This window comes from Rhinoderma darwinii, chromosome 2 (assembly GCF_050947455.1).
Source record: "Rhinoderma darwinii isolate aRhiDar2 chromosome 2, aRhiDar2.hap1, whole genome shotgun sequence".
Classification (NCBI taxonomy): domain Eukaryota; kingdom Metazoa; phylum Chordata; class Amphibia; order Anura; family Rhinodermatidae; genus Rhinoderma; species Rhinoderma darwinii.
Window position 1 is genome coordinate 111802018 of NC_134688.1, and position 21184 is coordinate 111823201.

General features: G+C 44.6%; 1 protein-coding gene across 1 annotated transcript in view; it reads left to right on the plus strand.

Annotated features, from left to right (window-relative positions):
• Positions 1-10094: 10094 nt before the first annotated feature.
• Positions 10095-21184, plus strand: part of ERBB3 (erb-b2 receptor tyrosine kinase 3) — an 89035-nt gene continuing 77945 nt past the window's right edge. Inside the window, exon 1 of the mRNA XM_075852135.1 lies at positions 10095-10324. Within this exon, the coding sequence (XP_075708250.1) occupies positions 10249-10324 (76 nt within the window). The 5' untranslated portion in view covers positions 10095-10248. The remainder of the gene's footprint in view (positions 10325-21184) is intronic.

A 21184-nucleotide genomic window follows, 5' to 3' on the forward strand; every position in this document is an offset into this window, starting at 1 on the left:
CTGTGCATGTCCTTTTTGGCGCATGCGCAGTGCAATGTTCCTGGAGAACTAAATCCCGGATTGTGCTTTTTTTCTGCCGGACACTACGGGCGGCTGAAAACATCATTTGTTTTTTGGGGACTTAGAAGTCCTGCTGTTGTGGCGCTGCATTTAAAAACCTGATTCAGGTCAAGTCTCCTTGAAAAAGCACCTCGGTGGAGCTAAAGAGCTGCAGTACCCCCAAGTATATAGCTTAATGGCTGGTCTTTTCCGGATAAGTGTGTGAACTGGTTTATTGATAACATTGTAAAGTGCACCCTCATTGGACAAGGAAGTGCTATTTTAAAATAAAATTATTTGCAGGTTGTGGGGATTGAGAAGTAAGATGGTTGTTATTAGAATCAGACAATAAGTTTGCTGACTTTTTCCGTAGAATCACTATTGTACACCTACTGAGCACATACTTCTGATGGTTTCAGATGAGTAAACATTGTCAAATCCCTGGAGGTCAGTAGTACATTTTCAGTTATCTAGTCACTTTCATATACTACCCCTTGAGGGCATTTCACTCGTTTACTGTCTGTGGTGGTTGTGGTCCAGTGGTAGCAATAGCAGACTGATTCTTTGCTGTTCCATGGTAAAAGCAGGGGCATTATCCCTACTACACCAATCGCACCAACAGCGGAAATTGACCAAATCCCTTGTTTCAACATTTACATGTAGAGATTGTATTCACTGAGAATGGTATAAATGTACTATGATGCTGCTACAGGTGTTACACGGATTCTGTGTGGTTAATAAGATTTGTTTATGTGGTTAAGGGCAGTGTTGCAAAATCATCCTTTTAATTACTAGGACATGATTATAATAGATAATACACAGACTAATGTGACTTTTGTGCAACTTTTTTCACCCATGTTTTCTCATTGTACTTATTACCTTAGACAGTTTGGTAGGAATAGGGATAATGCAGCTTAAGGGTTTGTTTTTTTTGCTTTGTCCAAAATGGAGCTGGCCACATGGCTTGCAGTGTCAGGTAGTCTAAGTCTAGTCCACTTGGTCTAAAGTAAAAACATGCCCATTTGGGCATTAAGAAACTAATTAGCATAAAGCTAAAATTGCTCCTAACGTGGTAAAATAGATAGTTTTTATAAATAAAAACCACTGCTGTCATCTACATTATAGCGCTGATCTCCTTATGTAAGAGATAGGCCACTTATAATGTGGTGACAGAGTCTCTTTAAGGCAGGTAATGTGGAGGAGAGCAGGCTAATTTTGTTTCTGTTTACAGGGAAAAGCAAGACCCACCCACCCAGTCCTTATTATAAGTTTTGTTGTAATGTTCTGTGTTGTAGGGCAGGATTGCGGCACTTCACACACATGTAGTCGGTAGCTATGGGCCACGGCGAGATAACCATGAGCTACACGGCAGGGTTTTTCGTCTGTGGTGGGACACAAGCTGGACGGCTGGTCCGCGGTTCGGGACACAAGCTACACGGCTGGTCCCCGGTTCAGGACACAAGCTACACGGCTGGTCCCCGGTTCAGACGGACTGGGGCAACTACGAAGTTTGGTCATGGTAGCCAGCGGTTGCTCACGGGGAGCCAGTGGAGGTGCGCGTGCACCGCTGGCTCTTAGTCCTTGGGAGGGCCGGGGCAGGGGGGCCCTGGCCCATCACGTGAGATGCCGCAATTGCTCGGGTTCACCCAACTGAGCTGTATAATGTGTTTTAAATAAAGAGTGGCTAGTGCCACAAATTTATTTGCCATAATATTGTTGTTGTGTGGTTATTTGTGTTAGATGAGTAGGGCTTTAAGATGTGCACTCCTTATAGAGACACCCAACTAGTAGCACATTACAAGTGTAAAAGAGGCAATCCAGCGCTGGTATGTTTAAAAGGAAATGTTATTGCAACTTTATTTCAGATAAAAATAAAATCCAATATGTATGGGGGTGGTTGCCTCAGCAATAAGCCTATGGATTTCAGACAGATCGCCTGTCCTTAGTCATGGCACATTATCCAAATTTTTACAACCTCCACCTGATTGTCTTCTGTTATAGCCCATCCGTGCTAAGAAACTATGAGTTGTGCATTCGGACACGTTAGTTGGCGCACCAGCGTTGTATTTGGGATACAATTTGCTTGACTGTGCACCGCCTGTTTATCAGATTCTTGACATCCCCGTCTAACCACTTTTGTGGAGGATTTGTTGACATCCATAGGATCCCCTTTTGCTGGGTGTATTCCCTCGATAATACCATTCTTAGTTTAAGGCCCTTTTACACTGGGCAATTATCGGGCAGACAAGCATTCATAGAAAAAACAGGGCAGTAAACAGGGCAGACATCAGCAGATGAAAGAGCAAACACTCGTTCATCTGCTGATCGTATCGTTTTAAAAAACTTAAATATTATCGTTGTTAGCAGAACATCTTTCTGTGTAAACAGGGAGACGTGCTGACGACATGATAATAATGTATGGGGATGAGCGATCGGAGTAACGACCGCTCGTCCCCATACATAGCTCCTTGTGACAGGAGCAAACGATCAAGGCCGGTGTAAGAGGGCCTTTACTCTCGACACCATAGCACAAGAAAACCAAACAAGGTTGGCGGTTTTTTAATTAGTGGCCCCAGCTAGTCTAGCTCCGATGACCATGCCTTGTTCAAAGTTGCACAGATTGCTCGATTTTCCTATTGTAATGTGGATTCACACTGAAATGGATCCACAGAAAACCTGCTCACTTGATTTTATGCTGCACTCCGGGGTCACATGCCTAATTTCCATACAGGAAATATCCAATTGTGAAAGGGCAGGTGTCTAATAAAGAGGCCATTCAGAATGTATAACAAACATATGAAAGTTTCAAATGCATGAGACTGTATTCCTATAGACTGCAACTATTCAGTAACAGTTGCTATTACATGCGTTATAGCATTTACACTACAAAAAGAAGAAAACGGACACATATTAAAATCAGGGAAAATAGTGAAATCAATTGGTGTTCATTGTTATGTCCTAAGTAGAGAGTTGTGCTGAGTTGCAGCTCTTGGTGTTAGCTAGTGATGCAGATCATTTTCCACGGACAACATTTGTTTATTAGGCAACACTGTAAGTGGGAGAAAACATGTCCCAGCTGCCGAGACCACACCCACATGAGTGACGAATGCCCACATGATTTAGCCGGTAAAACGGTGAGACCAGTCGCCACCACACGTGGGCGTGTTTTCGGCGACGTGCAGCTGCCGTACCGTTTGTTCTCACCCTAAATGGAATCAGGTCTATTGTATTTTTTTTCCCAAATTATTGATTGGTTTGGCACATGATCCTTTCTTTTGTACATAAAAGGGGAGGTGGTGTTTGGTAATGGGGTATACGCATGCAGGAGGCAGAATTGACAGTTTTGGTATAATCACTCGTAGTACTGAATTCAGCTCAAACTGCTCTAAGCAGGAGGGATTCCTTACTGTCTTCTTGAAAATCAGGCTCTCCTTGACGGCTAGTATTATCAAGAAAACCCTAAAGGGATGACATTCTAAATGGTCTATTCATAGGATGTGTAGACAAACAATAGACACTTATCCAAGCAATTTACCAGACAAATGCAAGCAATCAATTCAGTCCTGCAGGTCTAGTGAGAAAACTGCGAAGATGAATTCAGTGAGAGGAGAATGTCTCAGATGAAATTGTAAGGCTGGATTCACACGAGCATGTTTGGTCCGTAAAGGACGGAACATATTTCGGCCGCAAGTCCCGGACCGAACACAGTGCAGGGAGCCGGGCTCCTAGCATCATAGTTATGTACGACGCTAGGAGTCCCTGCCTCGCTGCGGGACAACTGTCCCGTACTGTAATCATGTTTTCAGTACTCTAAACTCTTCTCTTCCGCAAAACGCAACTACTCGATTGGGGATCGGGAGTTACTGGCCATCAAATTGGCCCTGGAGGAGTGTAGACATCTACTAGAGGGCGCAGTTCATCCCATCTTGAAATTCACTGACCACAAGAATCTCACTTATCTCCAGACGGCCTAACGACTAAACCCCCGTCAAGCCAGGTCGCTGTTCTTTGCCCGGTTCCAGTTTGAGCTCCACTACCATCCGGCTGACAAGAATGTGAGGGCCAATGCCTCTGCATATCGTGTCTGATCGGGGGGTTCAGTGCACTTCAAAGTTCTGGAGAGCCCTCTGTAAACTCCTCAATGTAAAGTTGGACTTTTCCTCAGCCTACCATCCCCAGTCCAATGGTCAAGTCGAGCGGATCAATCAAATCATGGAGAACTACCTACGACACTTCATCTCCAAGCAGAATGATGACTGGGTGCAGCTTTTTCCTTGGGCCGAGTTCTCGTACAATAATCATTCAAGCGAGTCCACAAGAAATACACCGTTCTTCATCGTCTATAGCCAACACCCACAAATTCCTCTCCCGATGCCCGTTATGTCCGAAGTGCCCATAGCTGATTCTTCTTTTAGGGACTTCCTGCAGATCTGGCAGCAGACCCGATCTGCTGGCGGCAGACCGCATGAAATGTAAGGCAGACACAAAAAGAAGAGAACCTCCACAGTTTTCTCCAGGTACCAAGGTCTGGCTGCCCTCCAGAAATATCCGGCTGAGGGTGTCATCATACAAGTTTGCTCCCAGGTTCCTCGGACCCTTCAAGATCTTGCAATAGATCAACCCGGTCTCCAACAAGCTTCGGCTGCCTCCTACCCTCAAGATACCAAACTCCTTCCATGTCTCACTTCTGAAGCATCTGGTCCTGAACCGCTATTCCAAGATTCCTACTCCTGCAGTGGCTTCCAGCGGTTCATCAGATACATTTGAGGTTAAGAGGGGGTGGAAAAACCTTTTATTTGGTGGATTGGAGGGGGTTTGGTCCTGAAGAGAGGTCCAGGGAGCCAGAAGAGAACCTCAATGCTCCTACCCACCTGAAGAAGTTTCTCTCTCCCTCTGGCCCCAAGTTACTTACCTCCTGACAGCCATGGATCAGTGAGCACTGGTCCCCATCACCTCCTCAGGAGACGCCAGCGCTCACTTCCGCTTCACTCTGCTGTGTCCCGTAGGGTGCGGGCGTGTGTTCGTGCCCATTCTTAAAGGGCCAGCGTGCACCTGAATTAAAGACCAAATTAGCCCATGAGCACCCTGGAATATAAGAGGGGCCCAGCGCCTTCCTGCATTGCCTGAGTGTTGTTGTCGTTTACCTATGTTTGTCTCAGCAAATGGTTAGTTTTTCCTAGTTCCCAGTGTTCCCGTTCCTGCTACATGTATCCTGTGTCCCGTGCTATCCAGAACCAAGTGTCATATAGAGATCGAGTAGAGTCGAGCTGCGCTAAGTACTACGCCTATCCTGTTACACCATGTCTGGTGTCTGCCTGCTGCCAGAGTCTCATCCGAGCCTGTTTTGCTGCTGTCCGAAGTTGCCACAGGTACACATGTTTGAACTATAGACTTTGACCTGTGTCCTGTTGGCCAGCTGCCATACTGTTAAGGCGGTACGTCCCAGTGGGTCCACGCACCCAACGTGACATGGACCTCTTGTGTAAATAAGCGCATCATAGTAATAAACCTGAGATCTCAGATCGGGACACATATGTTTTTTATACTCAGTTGTATGGACTGCTTGTGTAAATGTTCCCTGCACCAATGGATAACATCTTTGGTGTTCTGGGACAGAGAAGGGGATCTAGGGTAGTATAGAAAAGAGGTTAAATTCCTGTACTGAAGGCTACGGGACTCGTTCCCCTTGTGACTCTATCTGTGACTGCAGACTGCTCACAGACACTGCATCATCAGCTTTTAGCCAATGACAGAGCAGCTCAGACAATCAGAGTCTCTGTGTTTGGTTGACTGGGATAATGTTTGATCTATGAGAGACCTATAGAGAGTGTGAACAGGTGGGAATTCATAAAATACACATAAAATAACCCCACCCACCCCCAGTCATTGCTGTAGTGCTAGTGTCTAAATGGGATGTGTCATATATGAAAGCTAACTAAAGACAATGATGAACACATTTAAAAAGTATATTTTAGGTTAATGCTATAAGATTACCAAAGCAATTAACCAAATAAAAAAAAAAGCATATTTCTTCACTATTTTTACAAACTATAAGCCTAATACCTCTAAAAAATAGATAATTAAGTATATAAAATGTATAAAAATAAAAACCTATATTGTATTAAAACAAAAATAAATGCTAAAAATCACATTGATAGCCCAACAAATAAAAAGGAGATAGCTCTTAAACTAACGAAATATAAATTGCTAAACTTTGTTTGGTCCCGAAGGTCCAAAATACCTCAGACCTGTGCTTGCTTCTGTTAAAGAAACGGCTCAAAGGTGTACTCTATGCTAAACAGCGCGTCCCTCTTGGCTGAGAGGGGTAATGCTAGTACACTCTTCATGTATAAGCCGAGGCGTAACTAGCAGGGGGCAGAGGGTGCGGTAGCCCTGATTCCACCTAGATTGTGAGGTCCAGCGGCGACTGCAGCAGCGATCAGAAGAAGGCAGGAGTCTTGCAGCGGTGTTCTCACTGGGATCGATGCCGGCACGGCTATGGACCAGTCCAGTCATCCGACCTGTCATCTGACCCCTCCGGTCAGGTGACAGGTCAGGTGACTGGACTGGTCCACTCCCGGGCCGGCTTTGACACCAGTGAGAACACCGCTGCAAGACTCCTGCCTTCTTCTGACGGTGAGTGACGTCAAAGCAGAGCGGAGAGTTGAAGCAGTAGGCTACCTATACCGCTCTCCGCTCTGGGGGCAATGTGGCACAAAGTATAAGGCGGTTGTGTTGCGCTACATACAGGGGGGCTGTGTGTGGAGCTATGTACATGGGGGCTGTGTGTGGCGCTATCTACAGGGGGGGGGCTGTGTCCGGAGCTATCTACAGGGGGGCTGTGTCTGGAGCTATCTGCAGGGGGGCGGTGTCTGGCGCTATGTACAGGGGGCTGTGTGTGGAGCAATCTACAGGGGGGCTGTGTGTGGCGCTATTTACAGGGGGGCTGTGTCTAGAGCTATCTACAGGGGGGCTGTGTCTGGAGCTATCTACAGGGGGGCTGTGTCTGGCGCTATGTACAGGGGGGCTGTGTGTGGAGCAATCTACAGGGGGGCTGTGTGTGGAGATATCTACAGGGGGTCTGTGTGTGGAGCTATCTACAGGGGGGGCTGTGTGTAGAGCTATCTAGAGGTTGTCTGTGTGTGGAGCTATCTACAGGGGGGCTGTGTCTGGCGCTATGTACAGGAGCTATGTCTGGCGCTATGTACAGGGGGGCTGTGTGTGGAGCTATCTACAGGGGGGCTGTATCTGGAGCTATCTACAGGGGGGCTCTATCTGGAGCTATCTACAGGGGGGCTGTGTCTGGTGCTATGTACAGGGGGGCTGTGTGTGGAGCAATCTACAGGGTGCTCTGGTGGATGATTTTTCCATTGACCGGTAGCAGAGTTACACAACTGGAAAAAAAAAAATCCCCATCATGTAACTCTGCTGCCTGTCAATTGAAAAGTCATCAACCACAGGGTCTCCCTCTTGACTTTCATTGTTCTCAGCTTTTTGGTTTATCCTGCAGCTGCTGCTGCCGTGATGAGCAAATGTTATACCCAAGTTAGGAAAAGTAACATAAAGACGAAATAACCTGAAATATAATATCTGTGATATCCAGACAGTCTAGAGATCCGCAGTGAGAATTTGCGCTTGTTATTTGCAGAAGGATCTGGCCGTGATTTGATGTGTTTATGCGGGATATTGGGCGTGGTTAGGGGCGTGGCTTAAATGTCCCTCTTTTCCGAATTCAAAAGTTGGGAGGCATGGCTACGCTATTACGTTGATGTGGAAGAGGAGGTCAGTTGAAAGGACAGGCGAAGGGACAGGCGAGGTGGCGGAAGTTTACGAGTGGGGGGCGAGAGTCGGTCGGGCCCCCATGACAGGGTGCGGGTGAGGGTCGGGGGCCAGCCCACTGCATGCCCCCCCACCCCGCTCTTACTGTTGCTATCTGCGGGCCCCCTCCTTAGTTTCATTTGGTCTGGGCCCCTGACAGCAGTACCTCCTAGGACTGCCCTGATGATGGCCCTGGCCACATTTATCACAGTGGCGCATGCTGTATTAAAACTTTGGCGCATTTTGCTAGACATGTTAAACACTTTTTACTTCCTTATTCCACCTCATTACTGGTGTTCTTTACACCAATATTTTGCCCCAAAAGAATGGTACATGCCATTAATAAACCTGGTGCATTCTACGACTCTTATTAGCCTTGCCCCCTTTCTAGAAACTTCTCAAAACTGTTTAGTAAGGCATAAAACGCATCTTAAACCCAAAATAAATTCTGCACACAGTATGTACGCCAGCTTTTTGGTGCAATTTGAGCCAGAATTCTGTCACATCTTGCTTTGTTAGGCCCCATGCACACGAACATGCTTTTGCAGCCGCAATTACCCCAAAAATTCACGGGTGAATTGCGGCCCCATTCATTTTAATGGGCCCATGCACACGATCATGGTTTCCACGGTCCGTGCATGGCCCAGGTGCCTGGACCGCAGAAAGAACAGACATGTCTTATTACGGCCGTGTTTTGCGGTCCTGGCTCATAGGAAATAATGGACGCGGCCATGTGCGGCCATGTGCGCCTGTGCACATGGCTACAGTCGTGTGCATGAGGCCTATATGTCACCTAATGTAAAATTCTCAGTGCAGTCGAACAATCATAAAGGGAGATGTGCTACCAACAAGCAACCATTTTTGGTTTTGCATAATAGTTGCAATCAGCTCGTTCATCGGCTGTTCTTTGCCGACATGATGGAAATGTGTGGGACTGAACAATCATAGTAATGATTGTTTGTCCTCATTCATTATTGATTATAGACCCTTGTCAAAGGAGCAAATGAGCGCGATCGACGAGCTGTCTCGTTGATCGGTGCTCGATTTCATGGCCCATATCGGGCCATGTAAAAGGACGTTAAGACCCTTGATATGTTGGCAACTAGGCAGTCCCATAAATAAAGAACAATGTGAAAGACGGAATTCCTTTCCTGTTAATTAATAATCCTTTTGTGTTTACAAATTGGTAACGTTAGTCTAGGTAAACAAAGGGTTACTACACAATGGTTTCACCACACGTTATTCTCAGAAGACAGTTTGTACCATTGTCAATCAACTGAACAATTGTATACTGCCGACTTGTCTTTTTAATGTATATACAATATACTTTCCGTTTTTTTACATTTGCATTTCAATAGTAATACTATAAAAGCATAAAAAAAAGCTCAAATGGATACAATATGGATTAAAAACCGGAACAAACGTAAAGAAAAAATCCATATTTGATCAGTATTTTTATACGCAAGTGTGAATGACCTCTTAATAAGGCACTTTATGGCATTATTATTATTATTATTATTTAGGCGTTAGCCTTGGATCATACGATACTGCCGTTTGTGCTCTTTATGATTTATATAAATTATAGTTTATGAATGACATTTGTTGTGATTGTGCGACTGTTTGTGATGTTTTAGTATATTGTAGCTGTATAAATCTCATCATTCACCTGTAGCCATCGGACCCCACACCTACAGACATACCGGCCGCTTGGACACGGTATCCAATTAGTTGTACAAAAAATGTAAAGGGTAACTGCACTTTCAGCAAACTTTTGATTTGTCATAGACATATCAGATGTTTTAAGACCCCCATCGCCGCTGGAACGATGGTGCAGAAGCTCTCCGCTAAATGCTCAGATCCTTCAGCAGTGATCGGCGCTCCTCGTGAGGCCGCAGACAGCTTATATAGACGTATATACAAGGATAGCAAAATTCAATACACTAAATGCATAAATATAACACGAACCGCTATGATTTCAGTTGTGCGTCCAATACTGGACATTTCCCATCATGCAGCATGGTTTCATCTATAAACTGTCTATAGGTTTATTCTGCACAGAGTCGGTCGGCATAATCTGTTATTGAGCAATACAGGCAGCGTGTACCTGGTGACGTCACGCAGGTAGTGCAGGCAGCGTTCCAGGGCTACGAGTTCAAGTCATTGACTGCTCTCAGCCAATCAGAGCAGCAGTGGGCGGGGCCTGAGTGACTTTCTCCTCAATGAGGAATGTGGAGGAGACAAGTGCTGTCACATACTGCGCTGTGTCCCGGGCGCTGCGCCCTGTACGAGGCTTGTGCGGGACTCTACCAGGATACTATACAGCTACACACACGGCTCTTCATGTCCACAGGTCGCTATTAACCCCTTACAGCCCCGCTGTCACTGTCCAGGATGGAGCATTTGGCGGGGAGATGGACTCTCTTAGTTCTCCTGTATCTTGTCGTGGAATTTGTCACCGCTCAAAACGGTAAGCGGCACTTAAAGGGACAGTACACCTAAACGTATTCAACACAGGTGAATACAGTCCACAAGTCCCTGTGATTTCATGCTGGTCATTGGCTGTAGTGTTCTTCTGCTGGCAGGAAATCCAGTGCACTATTTGTCCCTATGATCACTCCATTTAACGTATCTCCAGTTCTTAGAGCATTACATACATATGGTGGATGATATTAACAGCTCTTTCTACTTTTGGTTCAGTGGCCCTTTAATGATCACCATTTGATGTTCACGTGTGAATTGGTGTCTAGCATAAGACACTAGGGTTACCTGGTTTTGAAATGAAAAACTTAGCTCTGCTACATCTGGCAAACTCAGCTCTACGTATGTGATTGGTCTTGAAGTAATTGTATAAGGGACCATCAGGAGATGACTTCTTTACTGGCAGAGAAGCCCATGGCTCTTGTTGTTGCAGCTCCAGGATCTACTGATCGCTGGTCCTTGCCAGGCAGAGGTCATTTGGTGGCCAGGCTATGAATGGGCAGGCGCTGCTTTGGCTGCTCAGCGCTCTCAGATACCATTGAACTTGCTCTGGGGAGCAGTGGAACCTGTTCTCTCCTCTGAGGCTTTTGATGCGATTGTTTCCGCAATTTGCTCATTCTGACTGACCGGCGAGCATTGTGCGAGAGTTTCGGGAAGGTGTGTCTTAAAGGTGCAGGCTGGAGAACTAGTCACTTGTCATTTGCTAGATGTGAGATATAAATGGTTAATAGTAAATATTCTCTAAACCGTATTTGAAGCACGTGAATGTATACGAAGTAGATGTTATCCCTTTTTGCTACTTTTGCTGACGTGCGGGTAGTTGGCAAGTTTCATATATACATTTATACACACAAATTTAGCTTAAAATGTGATGTGTAAAAAAAATAAAAAAATTAAAAGAAACCCCCCAAAAACGTTTTGCAATATATTGTTTGGAAAATGCTTTTGTTACGGTCTGTTGGATTTAGGGGCTGGCGACGGAACCGCGGGTATACCACTATTTCTGTCAGAAGATTTACAGCGCTGGGTAGTTATCGGGTAACGGATTAGGAATATACCATTGTTGAATACGTTTTATACTGCCGCCTGGGTGTCCGCCGAACCAGCAAGTGTACGGCGTCTACCGCGCCACTATATTTATAAGGTTCTGGCCAAGTGTTTTTGCAGGTTTTTCTCATGTCCAAAAGTATTTTTTTTTTGAGAGGGCAAGAAGTTTATTTAGGGTATGTTCACACGGCCTATTTACGGACGTAATTCGGGCGTTTTAGCCCCGAATTACGTCTGAAAATAGCGCCTCAATAGCGCTGACAAACATCTGCCCATTGAAAGCAATGGGCAGACGTTTGTCTGTTCACACGAGGCGTAATTTACGCGCCGCTGTCAAATGACGGATCGTAAATAGACGCCCGCATAGAAGAAGTGACCTGTCACTTCTTTGGGCGTAATTGGAGCCGTTATTCATTGACTCCAATGAATAGCAGCGCTAATTACGGCCGTAATTGACGCGGCGTTCAAGCGCCTGCACATGCCGTTACGGCTGAAATTACGGGGATGTTTTCAGGCGGAAACATCCCCGTAATTTCAGCCGTTACGGACGCCCTCGTGTGAACATACCCTAAGTCCTCCTTCACACACAGATTTTTTTCTGACAATTTAAACTGCATAAAGAAACCTGCTTCTAAAACCGCTAGTATTTTTAAAATGTAATATGTTTTTTAATGCGTTTTCAGTGGCACATCTGGTGGCGTTTTTTATTTGGGGTCATTTTGTACGTGATTTTTTATTTTCTGGATTTAGGGTAGGAACACACCGTGTAAACACTGCGGATTTTCCGCAACGATTCCGCCGCAAAAATCACAAAAAAAAATAATATATATGTATTTTTAATTTTAAATTGCTAAATACAGCTCATAGCCCCTGCAGTAGTCCTAGCGACGCTATCCTCTCTTCTGAGTGCAGCCCGGCCAATGTGACTGCTGCAGCCAATCAAAGGCTGCAGCGGTCACATGGACTACAGCGTCATCCCAGGAGGCCGGGCTGCGCTCAGAAGAGAGAGAGAGACGCGTCGCCATGACTACCGGCGGGTAAGTTGAAATTTTTTTTTTTTATTGCTGCCTGTTGGTTTTCCAAGGTGGAAATGCCCCCCGAAAAACCGTACCACAATTTGGTGCGTTTTTTTCGGACGGAGTTCCCCGTGGCTACCAGGGCTGATATGCTTTGTAGTTTAGCGCAGCGTATTCGTCCTGATTCCGCCTAGGGTGTTCCTACACTCAAAGCCCTACAGAGAAGCCTTAAAAAACACCATACCGAGAGAATGCTGCGTTTAGAAAAAAAAACACTGACCACAAAATTGCCTAAAAAATGCCACAAACCAAAACGCAGTGGTGTGTAGTTAATTTTATATTTTACTATAGACTTTAATGTAACATCTGACCGCACACAAAAAAACGCAGCAAATAACGCCATTAAAAATGCCACAAAAAACGCAGCAAAAACGCTGTGTGTGAATCCTGCCTAAATGTGGCAAAAAACTGTTGAAGGTGTACATCTGCCATAAATCATAAAATGTGTTATTCACTTTATTCAAAACGGCACGTAAAAAGACGGCCGTGAAAAAGAAGGGCATGTTAGTTCTTCAGCCGTTTTTGGAGCCGTTTTTCATAGACTCTATAGAAATAGAGCTCCAAAAACGGCCGTAAAAAACACAACGAAAATCGCGAGTGGCTTAAAAAACGTCTGAAAATCAGGAGCTGTTTTCTCTTGAAAACAGCTCCGTATTTTCAGACGTTTTTGAGTTTGTGTGTGCACATACCCTTTAGGTATGTTCACGCGGCTTACGGGCGAAAAACGGCTCAAAAATCGGAAGCAGAACGCCTCCAAACAACTGCCCATTGATTTCAATGGGAAAAACTGCGTTCTGTTCCGACGGGCTGTTTTTTTACGCGGTCGTTTTGAAAAACGGCCGCAAAAAAGAAGTGCTTGTCACTTCTTGAGACGTTTTTGGAGACGTTTTTCATTGACTCTATAGAAAAACAGCTCCGTATTTTCAGACGTTTTTAATTTTGTGTGTGCACATACCCTTATTTTTACGCTGCTGAATTCGTTTTTGGAGCAGATTTTCCATTGACATTATGAAAAACACCTCAAATTAAAAGAAGCTTCATTTTCAGCCTCAAAAACGTCTTGAAATCTTGAAAACAGCGCCGTAATTTTAAGCCACTTTAATACCCTAAAGGGTATGTGCACACGATGAGAGGCTTTTACGTCTGAAAAGACAGACCGTTTTCAGGAGAAAACAGCTGCCTCGTTTCACACGTAAATGCTCCTCCTCGCATTTTGCGAGGCTTCTCTGACAGCAGTAAATTTTGAGCTGTGCTTCATTGACTTCAATGAAGAACGGCTCAAATTACGTCTGAAAGAAGTGTCCTGCATATAATGTATATAAGTGTCCTGCATATAATGTATATAAGTGTCCTGCATATAATGTATATAAGTGTCCTGCACTTCTTTTGACGAGGCTGTATTTTTACGCGTCGTCGTTTGACAGCTGTCAAACGACGACGCGTAAATGACAGGTTGTCTGCACAGTACGTCGGCAAACCCATTCAGATGAATGGGCAGATGTTTGTCGACGTATTGTAGCCCTATTTTCAGACGTAAAACGAGGCATAATACGCCTCGTTTACGTCTGAAAATAGGTCGTGTGAACCCAGCCAAAAGGCTTTGTTCACACGCTTAACAAAAAACAACTGTAAAATACGGAGCTGTTTTCAAGGGAAAACAGCCTCTGATTTTCAGCCGTTTTTTTTTGCATCACTCGTTTTTTGATGCGTTTTTTACGGCCGTTTTTCTATTGAGACAATGAAAAACGGCTCCAAAAACAGCTCAAGAAGTGCATGCATTTCTTTTTTACAGGACGTTTTTTACGTGCCGTTTTTATAAAGGGTTGCGTAAAAAAAATGCCCCGTGGGAACGAAACGCAATGAAATCAATGGGCAGATGTTTGGAGGCGTTCAGTCCCCGTATTTTCAACCGTTTTTTGGGCCGTTTACAGCCCGAAAAATGGCTGAAATAGGCCGTGTGAACATGTCTTAAGGCTTCAGTGAGCAGGTTCCAGAAAATGTACATACTTCCTAGTGACAATTCTGATCAATTCTACGCATTTTCTATATGTATATCCCATTCTGACGTCAACAAGATGTTTGAGGCCACCGGCTATACACCGTGTACACTGAAGAGCTGATGGAAAAGCTCTTCATACAAGATGTGGACACTAAAGAGTTAAGAAAATCCTTATTCAAAAGCTCTTCATACAAGATGCCGGTTATTCAAGATATCTGTACAAGTTTATCTGGACACCACTTAGCCAGTGTATATACAGGATTTCAATAAGGGCAAAAATTTGTTTACCCGCTGTGCCCCTTGTCTAGCCAAGTGGTGGCATCTGCTTATTTGTGTAAGAGTACGAGCAAAGGTTGGCGACCATTGCTGCTGGGCACTTTATCACGAGCTGAAAGCGGGAAGGCGCCCGATCAGGATTATGTTTGTGTGTTTGCTGAGAGAGTTGCTTGCGCACTTGAACATATCATATGTAATCAAAGTCCCTGGTTTGAGATGTCTTGAAACATTATCTACTTACCTGTGTAGATCACATGCAAAGCATTTATGATGCAAACTAGTTCTGGCGTTATTGCTGTCACTCACTATCTCTACCAGCTTTCCCTACGTGACTTCCGCGGTATTCATTGCCAGCTCTCTTTACTAGCCCGTCGTGAGGGGGCACATTTATCAATAATGGAACAAGTTTTGACACTATGCAAAAAGGTTCCCTAACCTTTAAAGGGGCATTACCATGGCTAGGATATGGCTTCACTTCATAATCGGCGGTGGTGAGCAAAAATCCCATTGGGTGAAGTCACACGTGGCAGATGTTGTTGCATAAATCTCTGCACCTGCTGCAAAAACAACTCGATTCAGATAAATAGAACTGATATTCAGTAGTAGAAATTTCTACAACAAAATTTGCCGCGTGTGAATTCACCTTTAGGGTATGTTCACACGAGGGCGTCCGTAACGGCTGAAATTACGGGGATGTTTTCAGGAGGAAACATCCCCGTAATTTCAGCCGTAACGGCATGTGCAGGCGCTTGAACGCCGCGTCAGTTACGGACGTAATTGGCGCTGCTAATCATTGGAGTCAATGAATAACGGCTCCAATTACGGCCAAAGAAGTGACAGGTCACTTCTTTGACGCGGGCGTCTATTTACGCGCCGTCATTTGACAGCGGCACGTAAATACGCTTTTTTCGGACGTAATTCGGGGCAAAAACGCCCGAGTTACATCGGTAATTAGTGCGTGTGAACATACCCTAAGGCCTTATTTACACGAGCGTATTTAACGTCCGTGATACGCGCGTGAAAAATCACACGCGTCGCACGGACCTATGTTAGTCAATGGGGCCGTTCAGACATTCCGTGATTTTCACGCAGTGTGTGTCTGCTGCGTAAAACTCACGACATGTCCTATACTTGGGAGTTTTTCGCGCATCACGCACCCATTGAAGTGTGATTCGCGCTACAGTTGTTAGATAAATGAAGGGAAAAGGGACAGGAGTGGCGAAGTCCAGGGAAAATCTGTGTCTTCTGAGGATCTTCTGAGGATCAGTGCGGGTCTGACTGCCTAGTTTTACAGCCGCGATACATTGGTGAATCTGCCCCACTATGTCCTGAAAGTAGTAAATAATGTAGTAAAAGTGTTCTCTGGGACTGTATAAATAAAGCTTATTGAATAGGGTACAGCATCGGCTCATGCTTTGTTATATACTGTGTTATAAATCAATTATTACATATGTGGTACTGATTTGCTTACACACAAAGAGTCTGCTAGTATGTAGAAGGGAATAGGCAATACTAATATCCCGCATACTATAAACCAGAAAATAGACAAAATAAATATCATTGAAATTGACGAATAGCTGCTTGTAAATTCTGTGTATAAGGCTGGATTCACACGAGCACATTACGTCCGTAATGGATGGAACGTATTTCAGCCGCAAATCCCGGACCAAACACAGTGCAGGGAGCCGGGCTCCTAGCATCATAGTTATGTACGATGCTAGGAGTCCCTGCCTCGCTGCCGGACAACTGTCCCGTACTGTAATCATGTTTTCAGTACGGGACAGTTGTCCTGCAGCGAGGCAGGGACTCCTAGCGTCGTACATAACTATGATGCTAGGAGCCCGGCTCCCTGCACTGAGTTCAGTCCGGGACTTCCGGACAAAATACGTTCCGTCCATTACGGACGTAACATGGTCGTGTGAATCCAGCCTAACTGTATCACCTGGATATTTGAGTGAATATTCAGAAACGCGAAAAAAATAACTTATTTAACATTCAAGGGCAGACAGGACACTGGAGAATAGTCTGTTATTGTTTTCAGCACGGTCCAATATTGTGAGCCTTGTCTCGTGTATTAATCAGCTCTTTGTCTATCATATAAAAAAAAGGACTATAGGCGTTGACACCTGACATGGCATTATATTCTGCATATTAAAGGGGTTTCCCATCTTGGACATTTATGGCATATCCACAGGATATACCGTAAAAGAGGACTAGCTGTAGGCACTTTACCTGTAGGTATATAGAGTATTATTACTCCACCTGCAGCGCTCACCCTGTGTATTGGTGGATTCAGAAGAACAGGATTCCCTGCCCTAGAACAGGATTGCTGAGTGATTGCATTTTTATGCACTTATTTTACTGATCTGAGCCGTAGAAGTAGACGGCTGTATGTAGCAGGTGGAGCAGGTTTGAAACCTACTGAATGTTTTCTGTAACCTTGGGCAATACTCTCTGGTTGATGCGACTCCCGAGACATAAGGGCTTGGATTCTAAATGTTTTCTGGCATTAAATATTAGCAGCAGGTGCCAACAATCAAAAAGTCTTCAGATATAGCAGTTACGTATTTATGAACTTATATATGTATATATATCGCTAACCTCTGCTATTGTGCAATTTGACGCCAATACGACTGATTTTACAGCAGCCTGCATGCAGAGGTCTATTATCCGACTGCCATAAACTGCAGCGGGCAGTCTGTAGTCACCAAAATTGTTTTTTGTTTGTTTTTTTCCCTCCAAAACGGGCCCTTTCTATATTGAATTGAAAAATTTTCCTGTGCCCTATCTTCTTTAAAATAAAGTCAAGTCTTTTTCACGTACACATTGTGTTTTGACCCCCACTTTGCGTGTGGATTTATCTTATGAACATGGACTTGGGCGTAGGAGAAAATCTTTGATACAGCGGAATCTGGACAAGATGTCGAGCGATCAAATCTTAGCTACTGTTTTTTTACCACGCACTGTCGCAATGATTAGGCTTCGTTCACATCTGCGTTGGAGGCTCAGTTAGTGGCCTCCCTCGCAGATCCGGCAGGTATTAACGGAGATTACCAGAGACAATAGCACAGCGGACACCCCGACGGAACCTATTAAAGGCAGTGGGCTCCGTTGCCCGCCGGCGGTGTCCATTGTGCAACGGAGCCGTTGCTTCCGTTATTCCCTCATTCTGCTCCTTCCCCAACACAGATGTGAACGAACACTAACAAAAATCGAATATGGCTGCTATAGGAGACTAGACTATTACTTTGCCTTTTTGTGTACATGCATCTCTCTGTTTTCTCATTTCCATCTGAACAGTGTGGTGATCAGACACAAGATAACATTAGCTATTGGACTGGCTCAAAGCTGTGAAAAAGCTACACAAAATGAAGTCTACAGTGACACAGCTTCTGGGGAACATCCGTTTTTCTTATCATTGTTTAGGCTCTGTTCACACTGCTATTAGTGGCCATTCACCTTGGATTTTCATTGCTTTTTGGCAGCCAGAATACAGTAGTCTGCTGCGCTATTACTTCCTGTAGAAAAAAAAAAAAGAGAGCTGACAGACTTATTATAATTTATTGGTATTTAAGGATCTGCTACACAATGGATCCCTTATAACCGTTAGGGTACGTTCACAAACAGCGTAAACTTTGCAGATATTCCGCATTCCGATAATTGCAGAAAATCTGCAGCGTATTACAGTAGCAGCAGGGTGGAAATCTCATTGTTACGCTGCAGAAAAAAATGAAACCGTTCAAAAATTAATTTAATCCGCATCATGTCACTTTATGCTGCGGAATCACTGCTCTTTTGTTGCAGGTTTTCCCCATTGAATTCAATGGGAAAGTAAAACCTGCAGCAGATAGCAAATGTTATGGTTTATGCGGCGGAAAAACTGTGAATCTGCCGCAGAAATCACAAAATCGGATAAAAAAACAAAAACCCTTTTTTTTGTTTAAAATTAATGAAAAAGGTTAATACTTACCTCCGGGTGTTGCAATAGTTCCTCTGTTCTTTGTCCAGTCCGCCCTCCTGGGATGACGTTTTATACCATGTGACTGCTGCAGCCAATCACAGGCTGCAGCGGTCACATGGACTGCAGTGTCATCCCAGGAAGCCGGGCTGCAGGGAGAACAGAGGGAAGCATCTCCATGACAACACTGTTTACCACAGCGGAGATTCCGCCAGAAAAAATGCACCAGGATTTGGTGTGGTTTTTCGGCTAAAATTCCCTGCAGATCCTTGGAGGAATACGCTGCATTCTTTTATTCAGCGTATCCGCCATGTGTGAACATACCCTCATGGATCCAGTAATAACAGAAGCCATGACATTGGTGTGAACAGAGACTTATACTGTTTTAGATCCTTCTTTCACCTGACATCTGCTGTCAGGGTAAAGTTGGGTTCGGTCACGCTGAAATCGGTTGGTTCGGCTGACTTTAATCTAGTGTGTTTGGGTAAATCTAAGGGTATGTTCACACGCTTAGCAAAAACCATCTGAAAATATGGAGCTCCTGATTTTCAGAAGTTTTTTTATGAACTCGCGTTTTTCGCGGCGGTTTTTATTGCCGTTTTTGGATCTGTTTTTCCACAATGAAAAGTCAATGAAAAACGGCTCAAGAAGTGTCATTCACTTATTTTTTGCGGGCGTCTTTTTACATGCCGTTTTTCGAAAATGAGGCCTAAATAAACACTCCTTCAGAACAGTATGCCGTATTTCCCATTGAAATCAATGGGCAGATGTTTGTAGGCGTTCTGCTTCAGTTTTTTCAGCCGTTTTTCGAATCGTAAACACCCCGAAATACGCCTGAAAACACTACGTGTGCACATACCCTAAAAGTTAAAAATTGTCACAACAAATGGAAGATATTTCACAATCAGAAAAAAATAAATAACAAAACAAACAGCCTGACACTTTGAAGGAAATTGTAAAGACAAGTTGTACGGCCAACAGGATATCATGCAAATCTATGTGATGACATTAGAAGAAGAGTATACGCTGCTATGTTTGACTTTATGATAAGAGGGACACTGGGATCACGGCATGCTTCAGCTTTGTTCTTATGTGCATGGCAAATCAATGGTAGGAAACATAATATATTCAATAAAAAAAGACTTTCATCCCTCAGGAAAGTGCTAAATCACATTTTGCACAAAGGATTGGAATAGAAGGCTCTTTGGTAACAGTAGCCTCTACATGGTTCCCCCCTACACGTTTCTCTATCAAGTGTATTGGAACATAACAGAACCTGCATAATACGACTGCTCGTGCCCAACAACACCAAAGACTACCACTTAGATTTCTGTTATTACTTTCAGGATTCTTGTGTTTACGAGATTGTTCTGTCTGTCTTTATCTATGGTAACTGAATTCTTGTTATACACAGTCGAATCACATTATGACCACCAGCTAATATCCAGAGTAACCGCCGTGTGCAGCACGGACATCAGCTAGACAGCTGGGAGTGACTCAATAAGGTGCTGGTAGGTTGTCTCAGGGATCTGGAGCCATGCTGACTGCAGTGCACCCCACATTTGCTGGAGGGTGCGTGGGGGAGGATCAATAGAGTGAACAAAATGATCAAGGTGGTCCCACAGATGCTCAATTGGGTTCAAGTCTGGCGACTTAGGGATCCAGGGAAGTACTTGGTCGTGCTCTTCTAATGCCCGTCGGACATTTCTAGCGGTGTGACATGTCGCATTGTCTTGCTGGAAGATTCTATATGCCCAAGGGAAGACAAACATCATGTATGGGTGAACGTGATCTGCAACGATGGATTCATACCCAAATTGGTTCAGACATGGATGAGTGGGCCCAGGGAATGCAATAAAAAAATTCCCCAGACCATAACGCTGCCGTCGCTAGCTTGTGTTCCTCCAGCAATGGTTGTAGGGTGTTTGTTCTCTAATGTTTCTCGCCTGACTCGCCAACGTACATCTCTTCAATGAAGCAGAAAATGTGACTCATCGGAGAATGCAACCCTTTGCCAATCATCGGTGGTCCCATTCCGATACTGCCATTCAAATTGAAGCCTTTTTTTCTGATGTACCTTTGTTAGCATAGGCGCAGTGACCATCCGTCTGCTTTGGAGCCCCATACGCAGTAGGGTTCACCCAACTGTTTTAGACACGTCTGGTGGCCCCTAGTTGATTTTCACGGTAAGCTGCACCACTGTTCGGCCCTCGCGCACCTTCCTAGCTGACGTTCACCCCTCACATCAATGGCACATGGTACTCCGCAGATTCCACGTCAGTTATTCCCAATGGTGCCATCTGTCCACTCACTGTACACTTTCACCACAGCAGCACACGAACAGTTCACAATTTGCACTGTTTGAGAAATACTGCCACCCTTGGCCCAAAAGCCAATAATCATCCCTTTTTGTAACTCTGATAAATTGCCCCTTTTACCCATGCCAACAACGAGTGATATGTGTACAGACAGCCTATCGCACACCTTATATAC